This window comes from Rhinoderma darwinii, chromosome 3 (assembly GCF_050947455.1).
Source record: "Rhinoderma darwinii isolate aRhiDar2 chromosome 3, aRhiDar2.hap1, whole genome shotgun sequence".
In the NCBI taxonomy this organism is placed as follows: domain Eukaryota; kingdom Metazoa; phylum Chordata; class Amphibia; order Anura; family Rhinodermatidae; genus Rhinoderma; species Rhinoderma darwinii.
The window spans coordinates 121,967,552-121,989,498 of record NC_134689.1 but is presented as its reverse complement, the minus strand read 5'-3'; the positions used below and the strand labels follow the sequence as shown (position 1 = coordinate 121,989,498).

Below are 21,947 nucleotides of genomic sequence, written 5' to 3'. Positions count from 1 at the left end.
AAGGCTTGAAGACTAAGTCAGGGCATCTCTAAAACGGCAGAGAGAGTGTTTCCGGTATGCAGAGGTTAGTACATACCAAAAGTAGTCCAAGGGAGGACAACCAATGAACCGTCGACTTGGGCAGTCATAGGCACTCAAAGGTTATTGATGCACGTGGGGAGTGAAGGAAAGCCCATCTCGTCCATTCCTACAGGAGAGCTACTGTAGCATAAATTGCTAAAAAAAAAAAAGATTATGCTGGCTATGATAGAAAGGTGTCCGAACACACAGTGCATCAGAGCTTGCTATGTGCACAGTGTCCTTGTTGACCCCTGTCTACTGCTGAAAGAGCCTATAATAGGCACGTGATCATCAGAACTGGACCATTGAGCAATGAATGAAGGTGGACTAGTCTGATGAATCCCATTTTCTTTCAGAGCGTGTGGATGGTCGGGTGCGTTTACGTAGGTAATATGAGTAGTAATGTAGACAGAGACTGAGATAACGATTCCACTTCCATTTACTTAGGCAAAAGTTGCAAACAACTTGAAACAGCATATTATAATGATAAACATGCGATCTTGAATGGAATCCACACCATAGTCTAAAATACTTTATGGCTACTCCGTAGCTGTGGTATTAGCTACTATATTAGTCCTGTTATGACACGCCACAATATGTCACTCCGCTTATGGTGATATTCAACCACCATGTGACTCCACACCATTTTCCACCCTCCAGAGGCCCTTTCCTTATAAGTTCTCTGTGGGATTTTACCGTTTCTATTTTCAAACAGTATTCCAGTACTCACTCTGATTATTTCCTATGAGAATTTGGTTCTAGTAGGCTGGCTTGCTTTCCTGTGTTACTTCATCTGGCCCTACTCTGCTTGTTGCCAGACTCTCGCGCACAACTACCGAAGCAAACGTTTGCCCATTAACCTTAACCAATGGTGCGCACCTCTTCCTCTTTAATTCTCCTCTGCTAATACATCACTCTTGATCAGTCTACCACTGCCCTCTGCTGACGAACACAGATATTTCAACCATAGCATAGTAATCACCATCTCCATGGGTTAGTCGTAGGTTACCTGGGAAAGAGATGGCACCAAGATGCACTATAGGAAGAAGAAAAGCCGGCAGAGGCAGTGTAATGGTATGGGTAATATTCTACTGGGAAACCTTAGGTCCTGACATTCACGTGGATGTTACTTTGATACGTACCACCTGCCTAAACATTATTGCAGACCAAATACAGTACATTTGGTATTCTCTAATGACATTGGCCTCTTGCTCCCTACGACACAACAAAAAATGATCAGAAATGGTTTGAGGAACAAGACAAAGAGATGTTGACTTGGTCTTCAAATTCCCCAGATCTCAATCCGATAGAGCACCTGTGGGATGTGATGGAAAAAAAAGTCATATCCATGAAGGCTCCATCTCACAACTTGCAGGACTTAAAGGATCTGCTACGAATGTATTGGTGCTGGATACCACAGTTCATCTTGTGGATGCCATGCTCCGAAGGGTCAAAGGTGTTTTGGCGGCATGAGTGGGACCAACACAATATTAGGCAGGTGCTTTTAATGTTATGGATAAATGTGTATATTAAGAGGTTTTATTATTTGCTTGTTATGGTGGATTGTGAGCTGACAGCAAAAAAATAAATAAATCACCCATTCCCAGAATGCTGAGCAGCACAGGCAGGAATGTACTTTTGACCACATGGCAGACAGCTTGATTTTTCTCATTTAAGGCAGCCATATATTTGTGTATGACTTGAAACCTCATAAAAATTGCATGTTCATGAAATGCAACTCAGTTTATTCTTGTCACGCTACAAAAAGTCTATGTGTAGCATTGGCCTTAGTATAGGGCTACACACAGGAGTTTTGTAGCGCGTAACAGCTGATTTAGCATAAGAATAAATTCTGCACAAATACAAATATAGAGTTGCATGTGACTCCTTTCTCATCTCACAATCCCCTGTGATAATCTGGATTATTATTGATTGATATTATAAGTAATATTTTTATGCTATAGGCAGCTTTCAAAAGCAACTGGTTCTACTGTGTTCGTGGCTGGTATTGAAGCAGAGGAAGCATCAAAAAGAGTCATTCGGTAAGCTAAATAAACTAATATGATTATTCATCTATTCTACTAAGTAAGTGGTTTCCTTTACTTTATGTATTGTATTTTTCTGTTCTCAGATGAATGCTTTAGTAATGAACAAAATGTCATATTTGTAAACTAGTGCAGACATAATATGAGACAAAGGTATCGTCTAGATTTAATTAGATTTAATATGAACCATATTGTTCTCAACGTTCGAAAAGGAACAGTTGGCAGTACAAAGTACACGATATTCAGTAATGACTTACGAATTGCAAACTGAATAAAAATGGAAGAAAGTTTCAGTAAAATAACAACTTTACCACCATCTGTTCATGGAGTAGCTGTACCTGACAAGTTATATTGGAATACTGTGCGTGCATTTGCATTTTGGCCAAAAATTTTATGTGAAACCAAGTAATACAGTGATATGTCTTGAAGGGGTTGTGTGGCTTGGATAAAACTTTTTCAAGGACAAGTTTATTTCCGAGGGTCTTACTGCGTAAACCAGACATTCAATTTCTATTGCTGAGATATTCTCTATATAAATCTCTGGCTAATAGAAAGCGGTTTTTAACAGGGGACCCCCTATCAGCTCAGTCTGCCTTCAATTGGATAATACATGTACAGTATATAACAACTGATACCTACTTATATTGGTGACAGTAATTTCTTAGGGTAGAGAGAAATGTTGACCTATGCTTTTGCAAGTTTTATTCTCTGGGTGTAGCAAAAAAAACAACAAAAAAAAAACAACAGAAAAGAACATAACAGAGAACATCACAAGGAAGCAGGTGGCAGGGGAACTGGAAGTTTTGGATTCATTTTTATTAGTAAAAAAAAAAATCTATGAAAATTACTGAAAATATGTCCTGTATTGGCTCCCCTTTAATACAAATATGGAACATGTTGAACATATGAATAGGTGGAACAAAAGGAGGCTGCCAATAAGTAGCGAAAGTAGACATAAAGATGTATTCTACCCTAAAACATTGATCACTGGATAGGTACTAAATGTTAGATCGGTGGGTATCCAACTGCTGGAACCCCCATCAATTGCTAGAACAGGGACCGCAGCCCCTCCCCAGTGCCAAGCATGACTCTGAATGGAGCCGTGGTTGAGCATGCACATTGCCGAACCATTTAAAGTTTATGGCACAGATGGAAATAGAGGAGATATGTGCGTGATTCAAGTGAGTCAAATCACAATTAGTCAAAAAGGACAAGATGTATTGAATGATATAAAATACGCTCTCAGTACAATATATAGTATAATATAATATATGCCATATATTACTGTAAAAAAAATGTCTGAACTTTCTTTCTCTTTTTCAGAGCTAGTGATCAGAGTATCATGACAGTTTATTGCATATACACCAATGGCACCGCCATAACACCAGATGAGCTGAAAAGGTTAGTGATACATTTTTATCAGAAAGCATATACTTGTATGTTCTGTGCCTATGTTTATAATTAAAAATTAGACATTACTTGTGGATATCGCGAGAACAACTCATTCCAAGAAACGTTGTAATTTATATTATTTATTTATGAAAAGTGGTAGGCAGTAAAAAGAAGACATTAGAGGTCGATAAATGAGAAGGCAACAGGAAACAACATAGGAAGGGACAAGTAAGGGAAGGAGAGCAAAAGAGGGAGGGAATTAAGAAAAGGGGAGAAGAAAGGAAGGAGAGATGGAAGGAAAGAAGGAGGAAGAGAGGGAGGGAAAGAAGGAAGGAAGAAAAGAAGTAGAGAGGGAGGGAAGGAAGGAAGGAAGGAGAGAGGGAGGGGGAAGGAAGGAAAAGAGGGAGAAAAGGAAGGGATTGAAGGGCGGGAGACAGGGCAGGAGGAAGAAAGAAAGGAAGTAAGGAAGCAGGTTGAGAGGGATATAAGGATATGTTTGTTAAATGTAGAAGTTTTGATTATAATGAGGGGTTATTTAGAAAAAAAAATCTGTGAAGAGCAAATAGTGGTGTTGGATGTAATTTTGTTGCATCAAATATCTTCATACATAAGAAATAGTACATTGGGAATAGTAGTTTCTTATGTATGGAGACCTTTGAATCTTCCTGTAATTGTTGTAGCTGGCAAAATGACCTCAGCTTTTTTTTTATCAGTGGGTAATTTGTCAGCTATTGTCACCATTACACACCAAAATCTATATGTTAAGGAAACTTTTCCTATTACTCACCTGAACTGAGGAAGCCACTTGAATGCTTGGTGAAATGTTTTCAAGAAGTACAGTTGATTTGAAAAACACTATCTTTTTTTTTCAGCATTATTCAGGGTAACAGTGAAGTTTTGAGCAACCTTTTAGGACTTGGTCTCTATGTCATTGTGAGTATAATACAAACAAACAAACAAACAAACAAACAAACAAACAAACAAACAAACAAACAAACATATTCAGTGCTGATTACCCATTTTAGTTTAATATTTTTTATTACCCTTCTCTTGTATAAATTCTAATAGTTAAATATAACTTAACATCATGTGTTTATATCAGTACATGCCATATTTTTAACCATGGAGAAACTTTACAAATATTTTTCCCATCCCAAAGAATCTTAACCAGATGTACACAGAATATTGTCAGAAACTTTTTAAGGGTGGATTTACATGTAATTTTATGCCACGGATTTGTCCACAGCGAATTTCCTGCAAAATCTGCATGTTTTTCATGCAGATTTTGTTGTGGATCTGCATGCACATTTGCAGCAGACTGCTGCAGATTTCACCCTTTGCAATGCAAAGGGCGAAATCCACAGCAACATTTTGTGGGAACCGTATCCATATACACAAAAAAAACCTCCATGTAAAACATGGGGCTTATACAGCGGATTTCTGCGGATTCGCTGCAGCCAATGTGTAAATACCCCACATGTGAATCCACTCTAAAAGTGTCTCTCACGATGACAATCCCTGTCCATATGGCCTATTAGTTACTACAGCGGAAATGTATGGCCAGATGTGGCTTCACCAGGCAATAACAGCTGATCGCTGGGGGTTAGAGAAGCCGTACTAGCAGCGAACATCTCATTGCCAGGTTTGCTTCTATTTAATAGGATAGCTATTTAACAGGCTAGCTCCTATCAACTGTGCCAGTCACATGCTCTCTTAAGACTGCCACCCTCATTCGTTGCTCAACAATGCCAGCGATATGCCTCTTAACAGTGTCAACCACATGCTTCTTTTTATCAGTGCCAAACATAGGACTCTATCAACAGTGCCATCAGTATGACAGTAACCGTTCCATGGCCATTAGCGGTGGCATCACTTTGCATTCATTTTATATGAGAAAATATTTTTTTTTATTCTTCAACAGGGATCTGGAGAGTCATTAATACAAGATGATGTTAAGATGTTTTTAGGAGTTATTGCTGGCCTAGCTGCTTTCATAGTTCTGATTCTCATCATTATGGTTTCTACTATAGTCTGCATGAGGAAAAGGTATATTTACTATTTATTTATTCATTTACAGATATGTCCACCCTTACTTTTGCTGCACTTGAATTTCTCACCACCTACCCTCCCTAATTTCATTGGTGCAAAATACACCATTATTAATAAATGTGGACCCTTGAGTTGTTCCCTTCTGTCAAGATGTTAAAAACTAACAACCAATATTGATACCGTTACTGTTTCAGAATTCATAGGGTTTGTTACCCAGCTTTCATACAATCTCAAATGAAATGCCCCCTTGATATGCAGAGATACAGCCTCAGCCCATATTTACTAATTTCCCAGTCATTTACTGTGGAAGGATTTCCATTGTTTTTTTATCTTATGCTTATCTTATCTTTTATACCATTAAAGCAATTTTGAATTTAAAGCAGATCTATCACCAAAATATTATTGGGATCTGTCCACTGAACTATTAGCCCAAATGACCCATAAACAGGGTTGCCAACCATCTGTGTTATTCCTGGACAGTCCATAAAAATAAGGGTCTTTTTTCAGTGTCCGTAAAAAAAATTGACGCGTCCGTGACTTTTTTGAAGTTGAATACGTTTGTGCCATTTATTGTGATTGTAATTATCATTGGTTTAGAGGTCACAGTTCATATATTACTTATAGTCTTTATGATTCAATGTGGTTTTCCAAATTGTCCGTAAAAAATGTTTGCTGTTCGTGATTTTTGGATAAGTGGTCGAAATAAAAAAACATATCAGGTTGGCGACCTTGCACATAAATGTTTTGCTGTTTGGTTAAAAGCACTAAACAAAAGATACAGCAGACTCATAGATATGAGGCCTACCCTATGCTTTGACTGAAGGCAGCCATGTATCTGGATGTATAATTGGTAGCCATCGGTCACTGGTAAATGGGCGGGGATGGGCAGGGAAAGGCGGGGATGCATTTCCTTGGCTTTATTCTTTGAGAGCTCTTATTAGCACAATATATTTTGTGACATTTGGTCTAATAGTAGAGCGGACTTGTCACTATAACATGCTGCCCTTATACATAACAGCATATTATGGTGACAAATCCACTTTAAAATCCAACACTATATCCTTTTCATTTAACAGCCATGGGCGAAAGATACGAGCTATTAAAGCTTCAAAAGTTGCAAAGGCCTTACCTGGGGAAGTTACACAAGGAGCAGAAGCCATACCTGGGACCAATAGATTTAATGCTGAAGGGTGAGTAAGCTAAAAGAATACACCTCATGAAGGCTTATACATGTTTATTGCAGACTAGGTGGGCCACATATTTCTCCCCAGAGATGTCCCTAAATGTCATCCATGGTATTTTGCAATGTAGTAGTGCATTTGCAAGCACCATGATCGCATTGTCTCAGTTGAGATAACGTGAAGACCATTTAATTGCTGTGACATTGCGTACTTTAAATTTCATGGGGTTACAAAGCCAGCTGGGTTTACTATATTTTTAAAGGAGTACATTTGGTTAAAATCTTAATGTTTAGAACTTCACAACATTTGTAGTGACAGTATGGTGCCAATAAACCAGCTAAGAAAAAACTGGCCTTCAAAGGTCAGCTTTCACTCTCTTCATTTTAAGCTCCACTGTGAGCCTAGCCAGTCGGAAAAATACATGCATGTAGTATCCATAAAGACAGCAGAAGTATCTCAATATTTTAAAGTGTGTTTGCTCAGGGAAAAAAGAGTGAGCCAAAACATTAAATATTCCCTTTGGCAGGGGCGTAGCTAAAGGCTCATGGGCCCTGATGCAAAAGTTGTGCTTCGGCCCCCCAAACTTCTCAAGGTTACGTGTATGTATATTTGTGTGTATATATGTGTGTGTATATATATATATATGAGACAGCATATCTATAGCACTACGATTCTTTAGTTATGGATAGGATTAGATACAGTGGCTCAGCAGACTTTATTTCACATGATAGGATTAGATATAGGGCCCAGCTCACTGACATTGCGGGTACAGTGCTGGATCAGGAAAGGTAAGTATAATAATTGGTTTTCTTTTTTTTGTGTTACTAATTATTTTTGTGTGCTTATTTTTGTGTGTTACAGGTTCGGTTGTTGGACTACTTCTCATTCGAGGACTACTTCGATGATGGCGTTTTTTTAAATTCTCAATAAAATCATTAACGAGGGTTGTGTGGGTCTTTTTTATTTCAATAAAATATTTTTTCTATGTCCTTGTAATTTTTTTAACTTTATTGCTACCTCCTTATTAATGGCCACTGGCTGATTGATAGTGTCCATTACTATGGCTGGACTTAATGTTAGATGGTGAAGAGACTAACACTAACCCCCCATTATTACCCCTGTACCCACCACTACCAGGGGTACCGGGAAGAGCCGGGTATGATCCAGTACCCGACCATCTGTAGTGATGGTCAGGAACTGGGGCAGTTGCAGGCTGGTATTATTAGGCTGGGAATGGCCAGAAACTGTGGGCTATCTCACCCTGGTAATACTAGCCTGCTGCTGTTATGTTATATCTGGCAGGTTATAAAAATGGGGGAACCCCACATCGTTCTTTCCAATTATTATTATTATTTTTTTTTAAATGACGTGGGGTTCCCCCTATTTTTCATAACCAGCCAGATACAACACAGCAGCAGCAGGCTAGCATTACCAGGGTGGGAAGGGCCACTGTTTCTGGCTTTTACCAGCATGATAATACCAGCCTGCGGCCACCTGAGTGCCCGGCTATCACTACAGGTAGTCGGGTACTGGATCGTACCCGACTTCCCAGAACCCCTGGTGCTGGTGAGTAACGGGGTAATAATGGGGGTTAGTGTTAGCCTCTGCACCAGCTAACACTAAGCCTTAGTAATGGACGCTGTCACAGCTAAGGAGTTAGAAATAAAGTTTAAAAAAAATACAAAGACATTGAAAAAATATATTATTGAAGTAAAAAACCCTGACACAACCCTCGATAACCATTTTATTGATAATAAAAAAAGCCGTCATCGAAGTAGTCTTCAAATCTGTCGTAGTCCAACAACTGAACCTGTAAACAAACAAAAACACAAAAAAAAAACATTAGTAACACATGTGGTAGGCTTAGATACAGGGTCCATCAGACAGTAATCTTATACAGTATAAGATTACTGTCTGTTGGAGCCTTGTATCTAAGCCTATCATGTGGTAGGCTTAAATACAGGGCCCATCTGACAGGATCACACATGGGCCATGTATCTAAGCTACCCATGTGGTTATGGTAAGATGCTTAGATACAGTGCCCCAGCAGACAGCAATCTTATACAGTATAATATTACTGTCTGCTGGGGCCCTGTATCTAAGCCTACCGTGTGGTATACTTAGATACAGGGCCCATTAGCCAGGATCACACCTTTGCCATGTATCTAAGCCTACCATGTGGTTGGCTTAGATACAGGGCCCAGAAGATATGATTACACAATGTGTAATCCTGTCTAATGTGCCCTATATCTAAGCCTACCACATGGTAGACTTAAAGGGGTTGTCCAGTCCCTAAAGATTGGTGGCCTATCCTCAGGATAGGCTATCAATAGAATAGCTGATGGGTCGGAGTCCTACTCCCGGGACCCCCACCAATCAGCTGTTTTGAAGGGGGTGCAGCACTGGTACGAGCGCTGCTTCCCCTTCATTTCACTTACTTTCTCAGGCCTCATGCACACGAATGTATTTTTTTCCTCCTGTAAATACTGGAGTAAATACTGGTCCGTGCGGACCCGTGCTCGTAAATACGGGTCCGGTGTCACCAGTATTCCACCCGTATTTACAGATCCGTTTTCTCTGCACTAATCGGCAGCCCCTTCTCTCTATCAGTGCTCGAAAGAGAGAAGGGGCAGCCCTTTTGGGCAGTGTTTCCGCAGCGATTGAAATCAAAAGAAGTTCATACGTACCATTGTCTTGGTGACGCGTCCCTCTTTTGACATCCAGTCCGACCGCCCTGGATGACATGGCAATCCGTATGACCACTGCAGCCTGTGATTGGCTGCAGCGGTCACATGGGATGAAACGTCATCCCGGGAGGCCGGACTGGAGGAAGAAGCAGGTAAGTTAACTTTTAATACTATTAACTCCAGCGGTAGTCACTGTCCCGGGTGCTGAAAGAGTTACTGCCGATCAGTTAACTCTTTCAGCACCCTGGACAGTGACTATCCCCTGACGTCGCCTAGCAACGCTCTTGTAATTACGGGTGCACACACTTAGCCACCCGTAATTACGGGAGCCCCATAGACTGAAATAGGACATGTTCCATATTTTTCAATAGCACAGGCACCTTCCCGTAAGCAAACAGGAAGGTACCCGTGGGCAATTACGGCTCGTAAATTACAGGCATTTTTACGTTCGTGTGCATGAGGCCTCACACTGTGAATCGCCAACACGTCCGTGATGGTGATTCGTGGTGTGGGTAAGTGACCGGAATGAAGGGGAAGTAGCGCTCGTATGAGAGCTGCAGCCCCTTGAAAACAGCTGATTGGCAGGGGTCCCAGGAGTCGGACCCCGACCTATCAGCTCCAGCAAACAGTGATATTAAACTTACCCTCCTCTTGACCGCAGCGTCGTGACATCATGCGCTGTGCACAGCGTTGTGATGTCAGGACCTCCGCTGCACACTGGAGTGAGGAGGGTAAGTACTGTCAGTTACTATAGTAACAGGGGCTCGTGTAGTTTATTACATAGGTCCCAGTTACTATAGTAACTTTTTATTGATGGGGTGCGGGAGGCCGCGGGCCTGGTCGCAATTGCGACCGCTGCGACCCCTATAGTTATGCCACTGCCCTTTGTTTAATGCATTGGGTGTCTTCCTAATGTTTTTAGCAGTGCACAACATCTGTAATGCCTGAAAACCAGCTAAGCAAAAAATTGGCCAGTCATTCCACCCCTAACTGTGATCCAAGAAAACAGTAAAAAGACACACATGTGGGATTCCCAGATGAGAACATAGTTCAGCTCAACTTCCATCTAAAATGCCGTTGTTATGGCTAGGATAAAAACTTCCAAATTCTGAAACAACATTAATGACATTTTTTGACCCTATAAACTTAGATTACACTATATTTAAAGGCTATGTACACCTTGAAAACGTTTTTGTTTTTTTGTAAAAATGTGTACCAGTGTGTTTGGTGCAACTTTCTAATTACCTTTCATTAAAAATATTTTTACTTTTTGAGATAAAGCTGCTTTATATCCTGTATACAGAGCAGCTGTATCTAGCGCTGAAACCTGTATCCGTTAGGTCAGCGGCACTGGCGGGTTCAGTGACAGTGGGAGACACGCACGATTGAGCTGTTACTGATCATAACTAAGTTCTTCACTTAGATATGATCGATAACAGGTGGATGCTGCGTGTCAAAGACATGCAGGACCCACCGTCACTGGCAGTGCCGCTGACATGACGGATACAGGTCTCAGCGCTAGATACATCTGCTCTGTATACAGGATACAAAGCTGCTGTATCTCAAAAAGTAAAAATCATTTTTAATAAAAGTAATTAGAAAGTTGCGCCAAACACACTGACAAAAACTTTTCAAAGGTGTACATAGCCTTTAAGATACATAGCAACAGTCACCGATAGTTAAATATTCTCATATTAATAAACCAGTATGTTGAAAGAAGTCACTAAGAGTTTGTTTCAGTTTTTTTCAGCCGACTACAGAAAGCTCAGCTATTCCATATTTCCTGGCCACCTTGCCAGTGATTCTCAGACTGAATGTGATGGCCATATCTTGTGGATATGCCATAAATGTCAAGATAGGAATACCCCTTTAATTAATTAATTAATGTACACTGAACCCTCTCCAAAAGACCCCCTCTTTGACAAGACCACCCCTTTATCTAGATCAGACTTTCTTTGACAGATTTTCAGTTCATTATATAATATGTATATTTTCATCTTTTTTGAGAGGACCATTCCTCTGGAAAACCATTTTCCAAATTGCATTTACAAAAGGCTGTTTCTTTATAATTTATATCCTGAACTTTACTGCAGAGCCAATCCTATTCTGAATGTCGATATTGACCAAATATTGGACCTGGGTATGGATATGTCAAGTTCTAGCAGTGACACCGGCAGGTAAGAACTAAAAGTGCTCTTCTACAACACGTTCTTCTAATTCGTGTAGGAAGGTATTGAACAGATTTTTTTTTTACTATTAATGTAAACTATGTTTTTGTTAGTTTTATGTAATTATTTATTGTAAACATTTTGGGCTTAAGATATAACAAATCTAAATGTGTTTCCCATTTCAACCAATCAGATTGCAGCTCTCATAATTCTAATGCGGGTTATAAAATGAAAACAGTGTTCTGATTGGCTACCATGGACAGCTCCTTCACTTGTCTGCATATATTTCCATAAATGGGACCATTTGCTTGTGGTTGGTGTTCACTAAGATTTAAAGAAAAATAATGTGTACTTACCTCATAGCTATCCACGCTACCGCAATATATTACAATAAATGTTCTACACGCCTGGAATATCGCTCATCCATTTCTTTCTACTGAATGCATGTGTAAGGTCACTTTACGTATTCCGCACTTAAAATGAACAACAAATTACAGTGCAATTCGTGTGAATGGAGTTTATTAAAATCCATTCACATGTAGCAGAAAAATCCAATTGAATTTAAGAGAATGTTTTCGATTTTTAAATCCGCAGCATGCCTAGTATCTTGTGGACTGGCTGCTGCAGCTGATTGATGGAGGTCTCAGCAGCCGGTTCTGCAGCAATTAGCTGATCGGGGTTGGGGGTGGGGCTAATATCCATAAAGGGGTTGTCTTAAAGGAGGTTTTTTTTTTTTTTTACCTATTTAAACAAAGTGCCCGTACCAAGAGAGGCTTGTCTCAATGCAAACAAAAATTTGGTGTACATAATGTATTTCACTGGCTTTACTTACATACAAGATGTCATTTTTATGGTGTGATTTTCCACCAACCTGCTTTTCTAGAGAAAATGTCATTTAATTTGTAACTAAATTTTACCACTGTTTTCATTTGAAAATGTGAATATTGAATGTGAATACGTGTATTTAATTGTCCCTTATTAGTATGGATAATGTTTGAGCCCTTCATTGGTTACATCAATTCATGGTCCCCTCAAGGATCATTGACTTCTACTATTATTATTTAAACAGTGTTCTCACTTTATGTACTATTTTTTAACAGTGTTAAATCTGATTATAACAATATACTTGAAAGGAAGAATCAGACTCATCAGGTACGTGACAATGATATATTAAACACATTCATTTATTATCTACTTCTCTTTCTGTTTTATTGTGTGCTCAAGTATTATTAGATTTCCAATAGATTGCAGTTTGAGTACTTGAGCTTTATGAGGAAAAAATCTGTAATCACTTAGGCTGGGTTGTTATATTGCTATTGAAATGCGTGTTTTTGCTGTGATTTAAGGGAGAACCCACGTGGTCTTGCCGCCGTTCGTGGAAAAACAACCATTTTGATTGCAATGTGTGTACCTAGCCTTATTATGTCTGCTTTGATGGGACAAAAAAATTGCAGGCTGAACTATTTTGAGCCTTCAGGACGTAGGAATTTTTTTTACTTGCATTCCAAGTGCCATAACTTTTTTATTTTTCCATGAATGTAACTCTTATGAAAGCTTGGTCTTTGTTCTATATTTAATGGCACCATTTTAGAGGTACACCTAATTAATTATTTAACATTCGTTGATTGTTTTGGGGGTGGTGAGAAAATGTTTAACATTTTTAAAGTTTTTTATTTATGCTATTCACTGTGCATTATAACTAATGTGTTAACATTATTCTACGGGTTGTTACGATTGTGGAAACACCAAATATATATATATTTTTTATATTTTATTACTTTTACACACTAGAAACATGCTTTTTGAAAAAAAACAAACACTTTTGTGTTGCCGCATCTGGGAGCCATAAATTTATTTTTCTGTAGACATGACCACATATTGGCTTGCTTTTTACATTTTGAAGCGTACAGAATTTATTTATTGACTTTTATTACCTCCTTTTACGATGTAAAAAAAAAGTAAATCCGACATTATATTCTGTGTTATATTTATTCTACTGGTCGTTATTATTGCGGCATTACTAGTTTACTAATTTTACTGAATAATAAAAGAGTTGTTTCATTTCTAATTTTGGACCATTTTTTTTACAGTTTATGTAGGTTTTAGTTTATTTTAGTCTTGGGGCTCATTCAGACGAGCGTAATACACTTTTGTGTGCTGTGCGTTGAAATAACGCACAGCACATGGACCCATTGATGTCAATGGCGCTATTCAGACATGAATTTCCATGCAGCGAGTGTCCCATGTTCTATATTGGTGCGTTTTTGCACACCTAATTGCCCGTTCAAGTCAATAGCTGTGTGAAAAAGCAGAGAAATTATTGTAAAAAAAAATATGAAGTGCTTGCACACACGCATATCAGACTGATGCCAATACGCAACGCACACGGACAAGAAATGTAGGAAATACGCTGTGTTTTTTACGTGTGCAAATCAGACACACTCGTCTGAATGTAGCCTTGCTAGGGAACTCGAAGCTGCAATCATCACTTGTACAGATGTAGCAAAGTTTAACTTGACTCTGATAACTTGCTGCAGCGTGATATCACACAACAAAAGCCATTGGAAAGCCATGTACAGACTTCAGCTTCTGCAATGTTTACATGCAGTGGTGTAAAGTTCAGTGGTTGTCGGAGAAAACCTTTTAACAAACACTGTATTGAGTTTAAGAATAAGAGTCCTAAATGTAAAAAAAAATCATACATCCCAGACAGCTCATTTAAAACGACCCTCCAGTCCCCACAAAAAAAGAAATTAACAATAGTAGAATGAATTTTAACTTACCTAGCGTTCATCCCATTGGTTCTTCTTTCTCCGTTGCCTCATTCTCCGTCCCAGTTGCCTTCCATCCATTATGGCCGTCGCTATCTCAGACTTACAAAGGGAGCGCAGTATTCACATCTGAGACACGCCCCTCCTTCACTGCACTCTGAAGTGTCAGTAGCGATGGACAAGCGCTGACGTCATTAGCGCTGGTCAATTAGATGGGACGTGTCTCAGACATGTAGACTACGCTCACTGTGCAAGTCTGAACAGCGGCGGCCATGATGGATGGAAGACAATGGGGGCCGAGAGCGGGGCAACGGAGACAGAATAACCAACGGGATGGACACTAGGTTAGTTAAAATTCATTCTACTTTTGTTATTTTTTTTTGTAGGGACGTGAGGGTCATTTCAAGGGTCATTGCCCCTTAGTCTTTCATTTTGCTTTAATCATCAGAAATTTCATTATACGTACCATATTTTATGTATATGGTGTCCTCTAACACTTTCTTTTTTATATGCAGAACTTCAAAGATGATGCAAGTTTCCTTTCTAAAGACAGCGGAAATGGGGAAGAGCCTCTGGCAGCTGCCCTTAATGACAGAGAAAATATGTTCCACATTAACACCGCTCTGGACACCACTGACTTGTGATCTATCAGTATAATTCGACACTAAACCTGAAGTCTATATGTACTATAGTTATACAGAATTGAACACAATCTAATATAGTTAAACCAATCATGTTGTGGAGAGAATGACTATAATATTCATCAGAGAAAGTAAAGGAAAATGTCTGCCAATGTCTCTGATCACTACATAATCTTACATATTTCCAGTTCTGAGAACCTCCATGTTTGCCTGCTATTAATATTGGCGGACCACACTTTCCATAGACTTCTTTCTAAAGAATAACTGGAATATGAACCACTGTATGATTAGTTGCAATATGTGTTGGTTGTTTTGTTTTGTTCTGCATTGCCAATACTTTTATATCCACCAATACATTATATATATATATATATATATATATATATATATATATATATATATAAACGAATGGACGATATTAAAATAGGGTCTTATCTCTTATGGGAATGGGCTAAATTTCTAAATTAACATATTCAATTATATAACAATAATTATGACGGGGAGTAAAAGACTGCCAGTTGAATAAATGTCCATGTATGTCAATATGCTGTATTCAGACTTACTATTAATGTGTATGACACAACAAAATACTAGATTGTACTTTTAAAGTAATTTCAATTTAAAGGATTTTATAACTGACCTACTTGTGGACCGCACATAACTCTGCAAAGCTCTTTCTAAATGTCTCTGCAGATTTTGCAGCTGCAGGGAAATCAAGCAGCTACAGGAGACGGGAGCCGACTGCCAGAGCTAACCGGACTCCTCATAGAGACGCTAGAGACAGTTTATCATCATATCTGACTTTCTGATCGCTGTATATGCTGTAGTCCTGCTGATCATGTGATCAAAAGGTTGTATTGCCCCTTTAATTGGGGCTAATATGTCAGCCATAATTACAGGGGAAGTCAGCAATAAGAAAAAAAATTTAATGTTAAAATGTCCCTCAATGGTCTTTTATGAGCTAAAGGGGGGCACAGTGTGTAAAAACAAAATAAAAAAAACATATATCGAAATAAAAAAAGAGCAACTAAAACCATATACCCCTTATGTAAACATACCATAACAAAAAGGGACACAATTTATAAATATTAAAATAAAAATGAAATATGTGAAAAACAGACGCTTATTTGCTTTTTGTTTTTAACATTTCCCCAGATATAACCAAAAACGAAAAATACTAATATAAAAATAGCATACAAATAAAGTCCTATGTATCACAGAAAAAAGATGCAACAATTATTTGAATAACGGAACAAGAATTTTTTTTATAGCTTTCAAACTCTCATGTACTAAAAAAAAAGAAGAACTATTCCTGGTCATTAACGGGGTAAATGGCCTGGTCTTGAACTTAAAGCGATTCCCCATCAAAGGCATATCTACATGACATACCATAAATGTTTGATATTTGAAGGTTCCACCTCTGGGACTTCCACTTATTGGTAGCATGGGGACTGCTCGACTGTTGTGTGGCAATTTTTCCATTCAAACTCTTATTAGATGCTCTAGGCGGCCATCTCACATGGGGTCAGGGGATATGCCATAAATGTTTTTGATTACAAAAAACCTCTTTAAAAACCTGAATGACTAAACATTCCTTTTTCTCATAATTAGTAATTTGGACAAATCACAACTACATTGTTTTATGTCTTATGTAGGTTGAAAGAAGCTCTTAAACAGTGTTGTATACAGTCATTTGGGAATGTAGCCTGTTTTAGTCATTTAAATTTTCTACAGATGATCCTATGATTATCATAAACTATATAGCCATAAAATATCAAATCTGAGTTATTTGTCATATATCTTTATTACCATTTTTTTTTTCGACTTTAAGTGGTGTAATGGAAAGTCAACAAGCCATCTAGCTGCTGTTGTCAGATCCATATTATTATTTAGTGTCTCTGTTAAGAAATTTTCTTAGAATGGGGTGTGATCCTGGGTTTTCAGGCACTCATAAGACTGGGAGCCCATTCAGAACCACAAACTCAAAGTACTGAAGAGAGAAACATGAAATATTTAAAATACAAATAAATATCCATCAGCAGCAGCCTGCCTGTTCTCCGTTTCCAGGTGAATTTTCTTTATACTGTATATAAAATTCATAAAAAAGAATTATACTAATTCAAAATTAAGCAAAAACAGCAAAAAGTAAAAAGTTATGTATTAAAAAGGTAAACCTAGCAAATTGTAGACCCTTACTTTAAAAAGGCATTATATTATTATTATTTTTGCTAATATTATACACATTGACTCTTGTTTTCAATTCCTGTGAAAAGATACACTTCCCTCTATCTGACATATTTTCAGATTTATCGGACGTTTCCTGTAGCTATTACCACTTTGGTTCATGTGTCTGCAGCACATGCTCAGTGCCTGTCTTGACTTTTTATATTGATGTTTTCAATGGGGTATAAACATAAAATCAAGCAAAGCATCGTAAGGCGATACTTGATTTCTTAGCAAGAATCTGACATTGCATGTAGAGATTTTGCAAGGTGTGAGTTCCCTTGGCTTCAGCCTGTGTATATATGTGTGTATCTATCTATCTACTATCTATCTATCTATCTATCTATCTATCTATCTATCTATCTATCTATCTATCTATCTATCTATCTATCTATCTATCTATCTATCTATCTATCTATCTATCTATCTATCTATCTATCTATCTATCTATCTATCTATCTATCTATCTATCTATCTATCTATCTACCTATCTATCTATCTACCTATCTATCTATCTATCTATCTATCTATCTATCTATCTATCTATCTATCTATCTATCTATCTATCTATCTATCTATCTATCTACACTAGTATATATATATATATATATATATATATATATATATATATATATATATATATATATATATATATATATATAATGTTGTGCTTTATATAATAAGGCAAGTAGAAAGCAATTATATGTATGTTGGATGAGGCAGCTATAGAGCAAGAGCTTCACTTAACCTAGACTGGGAAGGGTGTAATGGAGGAGGTAGGTGGTTTGGCTTGAAATTGTTTATAAGGCCAGATTCAGACGGGCATTGCGCATCTTTTCACGTCCGAGGTGCAGCTGTGCACTGCACTGCGGTATGCGATATTACGCATCCCCCATAGACTAGAATCTATGGAGGGTTGCGTGAAGAGGACATGTCCTATTTTCTCACGGACCCTTTACGCGGTCTGTGGGAAACAACGGCCATGTGAACGGCCACATTAAATTATATAGGTCCGTGTGATGGCCGTTGTTTCAATGGCCGTCACATGGACGTATAACACGTTCGTCTGAATAAGGCCTTAGTCTGATCAGAGCTTGCACTAGAATGGGTTTGATTTTGCTATGTGGCTCTCATTCCTTAGTATAGACTTCTGTCTCCAAACTTTAGAGCATCACTTATAAAGTGATGGTATATTGCTAGGATATGTCATCACTTTATGATCGTTGGGTTTTATCCTCTGGGACCCCCACCCATCCTAACGCCTCATTCACACGACAGGGTCCGAGTGTCGGCCGATAAAATCGGCCGTTTTGGGGCGATTTTGCCGGCCGGTTTGCATCCGTTTTGCATCCGTTCCGATTCCGTTCCGGGCCGTGTTGCCGTTTTTAACGGCCGATTTTGGCCCGTTTTGCATCCGTTTTTTTCCCTGTCCGTTTTAAAATCGGATGAATTTCATTTAAATTTGTTGCCACACACAGCCCTTTGTAGATAATGCCACACAGCCCTCTGCAGGTAATGCCACCCAGCCCCCTGCAGGTAATGTCACCCAGCCCCCTGTAGGTGATGCCACCAAGTCCCCTGTAGGTGATGCCACCAAGTCCCCTGTAGGTGATGCCACACAGCCCTCTGTAGGTTGCACCCATCCCCCCCCCACATTCCATATATGGACAGTGTAGTCACTGACTTCTCCTGGAGAGGAATTCCCTGCCACAGGTCGGGAATTCCACTTCAGAAGTGAGTGACATCGCTGTGTCCATATATGGACAGTGTAGTCACTCACTTCTCCTGTAGCGGAATCCCCGGCCATAGAGTCGGGGATTCTGCTGCAGAAGTGAATGACATCGCTGTGTCCATATATGGACAGTGTAGTCACTCACTTCTCCTGTAGCGGAATCCCCGGCCATAGAGTCAGGGATTCCGCTGCAGAAGTGAGTGACATCGCTGTGTCCATATATGGACAGTGCAGTCACGCACTTCTCCTGTAGCGGAATCCCCGGCCATAGAGTCGGGGATTCCGCTGCAGAAGTGAGTGACTTCGCTGTGTCCATATATGGACAGTGTAGTCACGCAGTTTTCCTGTAGCGGAATCCCCAGTCCCCGGCCGGGGATTGGGGATTCCGACTCTTACAGGGATCAAAAAAAGACCCTCCTCCTCCTCACATGCACTCTGCACTGTGAGGAGGAGGAGGAGGAGAGAGAGCGCGCGAGCGACGGAATACATGGCCGTCACTCGGGACACCTTCCGGTGATGGTCGTGTATTACCCGGCCCCATAGACTTCTATGGGAGCCGGGCGGCCGTGTAAACGGCCGAAAATAGGGCATGTCCCATTTTTTGACGTCAACTTTTTCCGGGCCGTCAAAAAATCGGTCGTGTGAATAGCCCCATTAGGGGTCTAGTCTTCGTAATGCAGCCGGGTGATGGCCGATTTATGAATGGCCGTCACCTGGCCGGGAAACTCCTGTCGTGTGAATAAGGACTAAGAATGAAGTGGCAACAGTGCTGATTAAGCGCTCTGTCCCCTTTACTGTTTTGCCTTGCACAGCGGGTCCATAATGATCATATCTTAGCAATGTGCCACAACTTTATAAGATTGAAATAACCTCTTAAAATCAATTTAAAAGGTAAAACCATCCAAATTTGATCTTCAGGCATGATACTGAGACATCTTAGAAAATGACATTGTTGGAGCCTATGAGTTCAAAACTCCAAAAATAATGGAGAGAAATTATGGAGCTGCAAAATTCATTTAGCATCCCTCACATATTTCGATCACATAAAATCTGCGACACAGCACTCTAAGCTAAATGCCATTTTAATCAATGGTGCTTTGTCTAAAATGCGGTGTTTGAGATTTCCAGTAAATTTTATTGGCTTCAGGGTTCAATCTCACTATAGACCAACATCGGTGATGGTCATGGACTCTACCGATGTGATCTACTGAAGGGTACATAGCTTCGCTACAATGAATAACAGTGAGTATATTGAAATGTTTTTTTTGCTTTACTATTCTGGAGCCATTTTCCTGTGCTGCTGACTTTTATAACCTGTCCTAAGCAGGAATTTACGCATAAACATGCGCCAGGACACTGAAAATCATCCCACCGCCTGCAGCATCACAGCAGTGCGAGCCTTTCAACAATGACTTTACCTATTACAAGACACAGGTGTTATCATAAGCCAGGCCTACAGCTACATGCAGCCCTGGAAAGCACGTAAATGAAGCCAGGGCCGGCCTTAGCGGTGTGCGAGCTGTGCGGCTCCTCTTATGTAGGGGGCACCATCAACCTAGGCAGTGAACAGTGCTCCATATTGCTGCTGTGATCTTTTGTTGGAACTACAGGGGCGATGCGTCTCAGAGGAGAAGGAACTTTCTCTATGAGTGCGGCACTATCCAGAGGAGTGGGCATGAACAGTTTGATAATATAGTAAAGGTCCTACAGTATGAGTGATGGTGAGAGGAGATATCTTTATAGTCAGTGTTCTACTGATGTCCTGGCTGCTGCTTATTCTCCTCCTTGAAGAACATGGGGTAAGCTCTACAAGATCCTGTTACTAGAGATAAGCAGAGATAAGGTGCACTTGACCTGCCTTCTCTGTATCTGCTGGGGCTACTGAGGTTCCACTTTACTACAAACACAAATAAACCCATACAGCTGCCCTTAAGGGCTCATTCAGACGAACGTGAATAACATTTGTGTGCTGCGCATGGAAATCACGCGCAGCGCACGGACCCATTGATTTCAATGGGGCCGTTCACACATGCAGGAGTTTCCACGCAGCGAGAGTCCGTTGCGTAAAACTCACTTCATGTCTACACCTACGCACCCATTGATACACTACATAAAAATACACAGCGTACCTGCCCTGGAACCCGCAGGGAATACCGGCAAAAAAACCGCACCAAATTGTGGTGCAGTTTTCCTGGCGGAATGTCCGCTGCGGAAAAATGCTTATTCTTACCCTGGTCTCCGTAGTCATGGATACCCTCCGTTTCATCCCATGTGAATGCTGCAGCCCGTGATTGGCTACAGCAGTCACATGGGATGAAATGTTATCCCAAGAGGCCGGCCTGGATGGAAAAGTGTAGAGAATGCGTAAGTATAAGATTTTTTTTGAGTAGCGATTCTTGCGGTGGAATCGTAGCTGTTCCGCCGCAGAAATGTCAACATTTGCTTTTTGTTGCGCGTTTTAGCTCCCCTCTGAGTTCAATGGGAAACAACAGAAAAGCAGCGATTTCGAAGCATAAATTGACATGCTGCGGATTAAACACCGAGCCGCAGGTCAATTTATTAACGTTTTCTTGACAGATTTTTTAGGCAACGTGTGGATGAGATTTGTTCAAATTTCATCTATTCTGCTGCCACCGTAATACGCTGCAGGTTTTCCAAAAATAAAACCGTTGTGGAAAGTCCACCGTTTTTATGTTTTGTGTGGACATACACAAACAGCCGAGCGCAGTGCAAGTGATCTAGTAATTGGTCGTATCCCAGCAGTGGGGCCTGACCAATCTTACATTTCTCACCTATCCTGTGGATAGGTGATAAATATATTTTCTGAGAAAATCCCTTTAATGCATACTGGTGAAGATCTCAATCACTTTATGTTTTATTGCATAATTGCATTGTAAAAAAAAATTGGAGTTTGTAACAAATGCCAATTTCTTTGTGTTTCCTGACACTTTTAGCCTCTGTTCTCATCTGTGTTGTGACTGCATTTATAATTGAAGTC

At 39.7% G+C, this 21,947-nt stretch overlaps 1 protein-coding gene across 1 annotated transcript in view; it reads left to right on the top strand.

The window, feature by feature from the left end:
• Window positions 1–15,322, top strand: part of CDHR2 (cadherin related family member 2) — a 129,712-nt gene extending 114,390 nt beyond the window's left edge. Inside the window, exons 24-31 of the mRNA XM_075860051.1 lie at window positions 2,025–2,102; window positions 3,429–3,506; window positions 4,370–4,430; window positions 5,419–5,543; window positions 6,623–6,736; window positions 11,508–11,591; window positions 12,683–12,734; window positions 14,869–15,322. Of these exons, the coding sequence (XP_075716166.1) occupies window positions 2,025–2,102; window positions 3,429–3,506; window positions 4,370–4,430; window positions 5,419–5,543; window positions 6,623–6,736; window positions 11,508–11,591; window positions 12,683–12,734; window positions 14,869–14,997 (721 nt within the window). The 3' untranslated portion in view covers window positions 14,998–15,322. The remainder of the gene's footprint in view (window positions 1–2,024; window positions 2,103–3,428; window positions 3,507–4,369; window positions 4,431–5,418; window positions 5,544–6,622; window positions 6,737–11,507; window positions 11,592–12,682; window positions 12,735–14,868) is intronic.
• The last annotated feature ends 6,625 nt before the right edge of the window (window positions 15,323–21,947 follow it).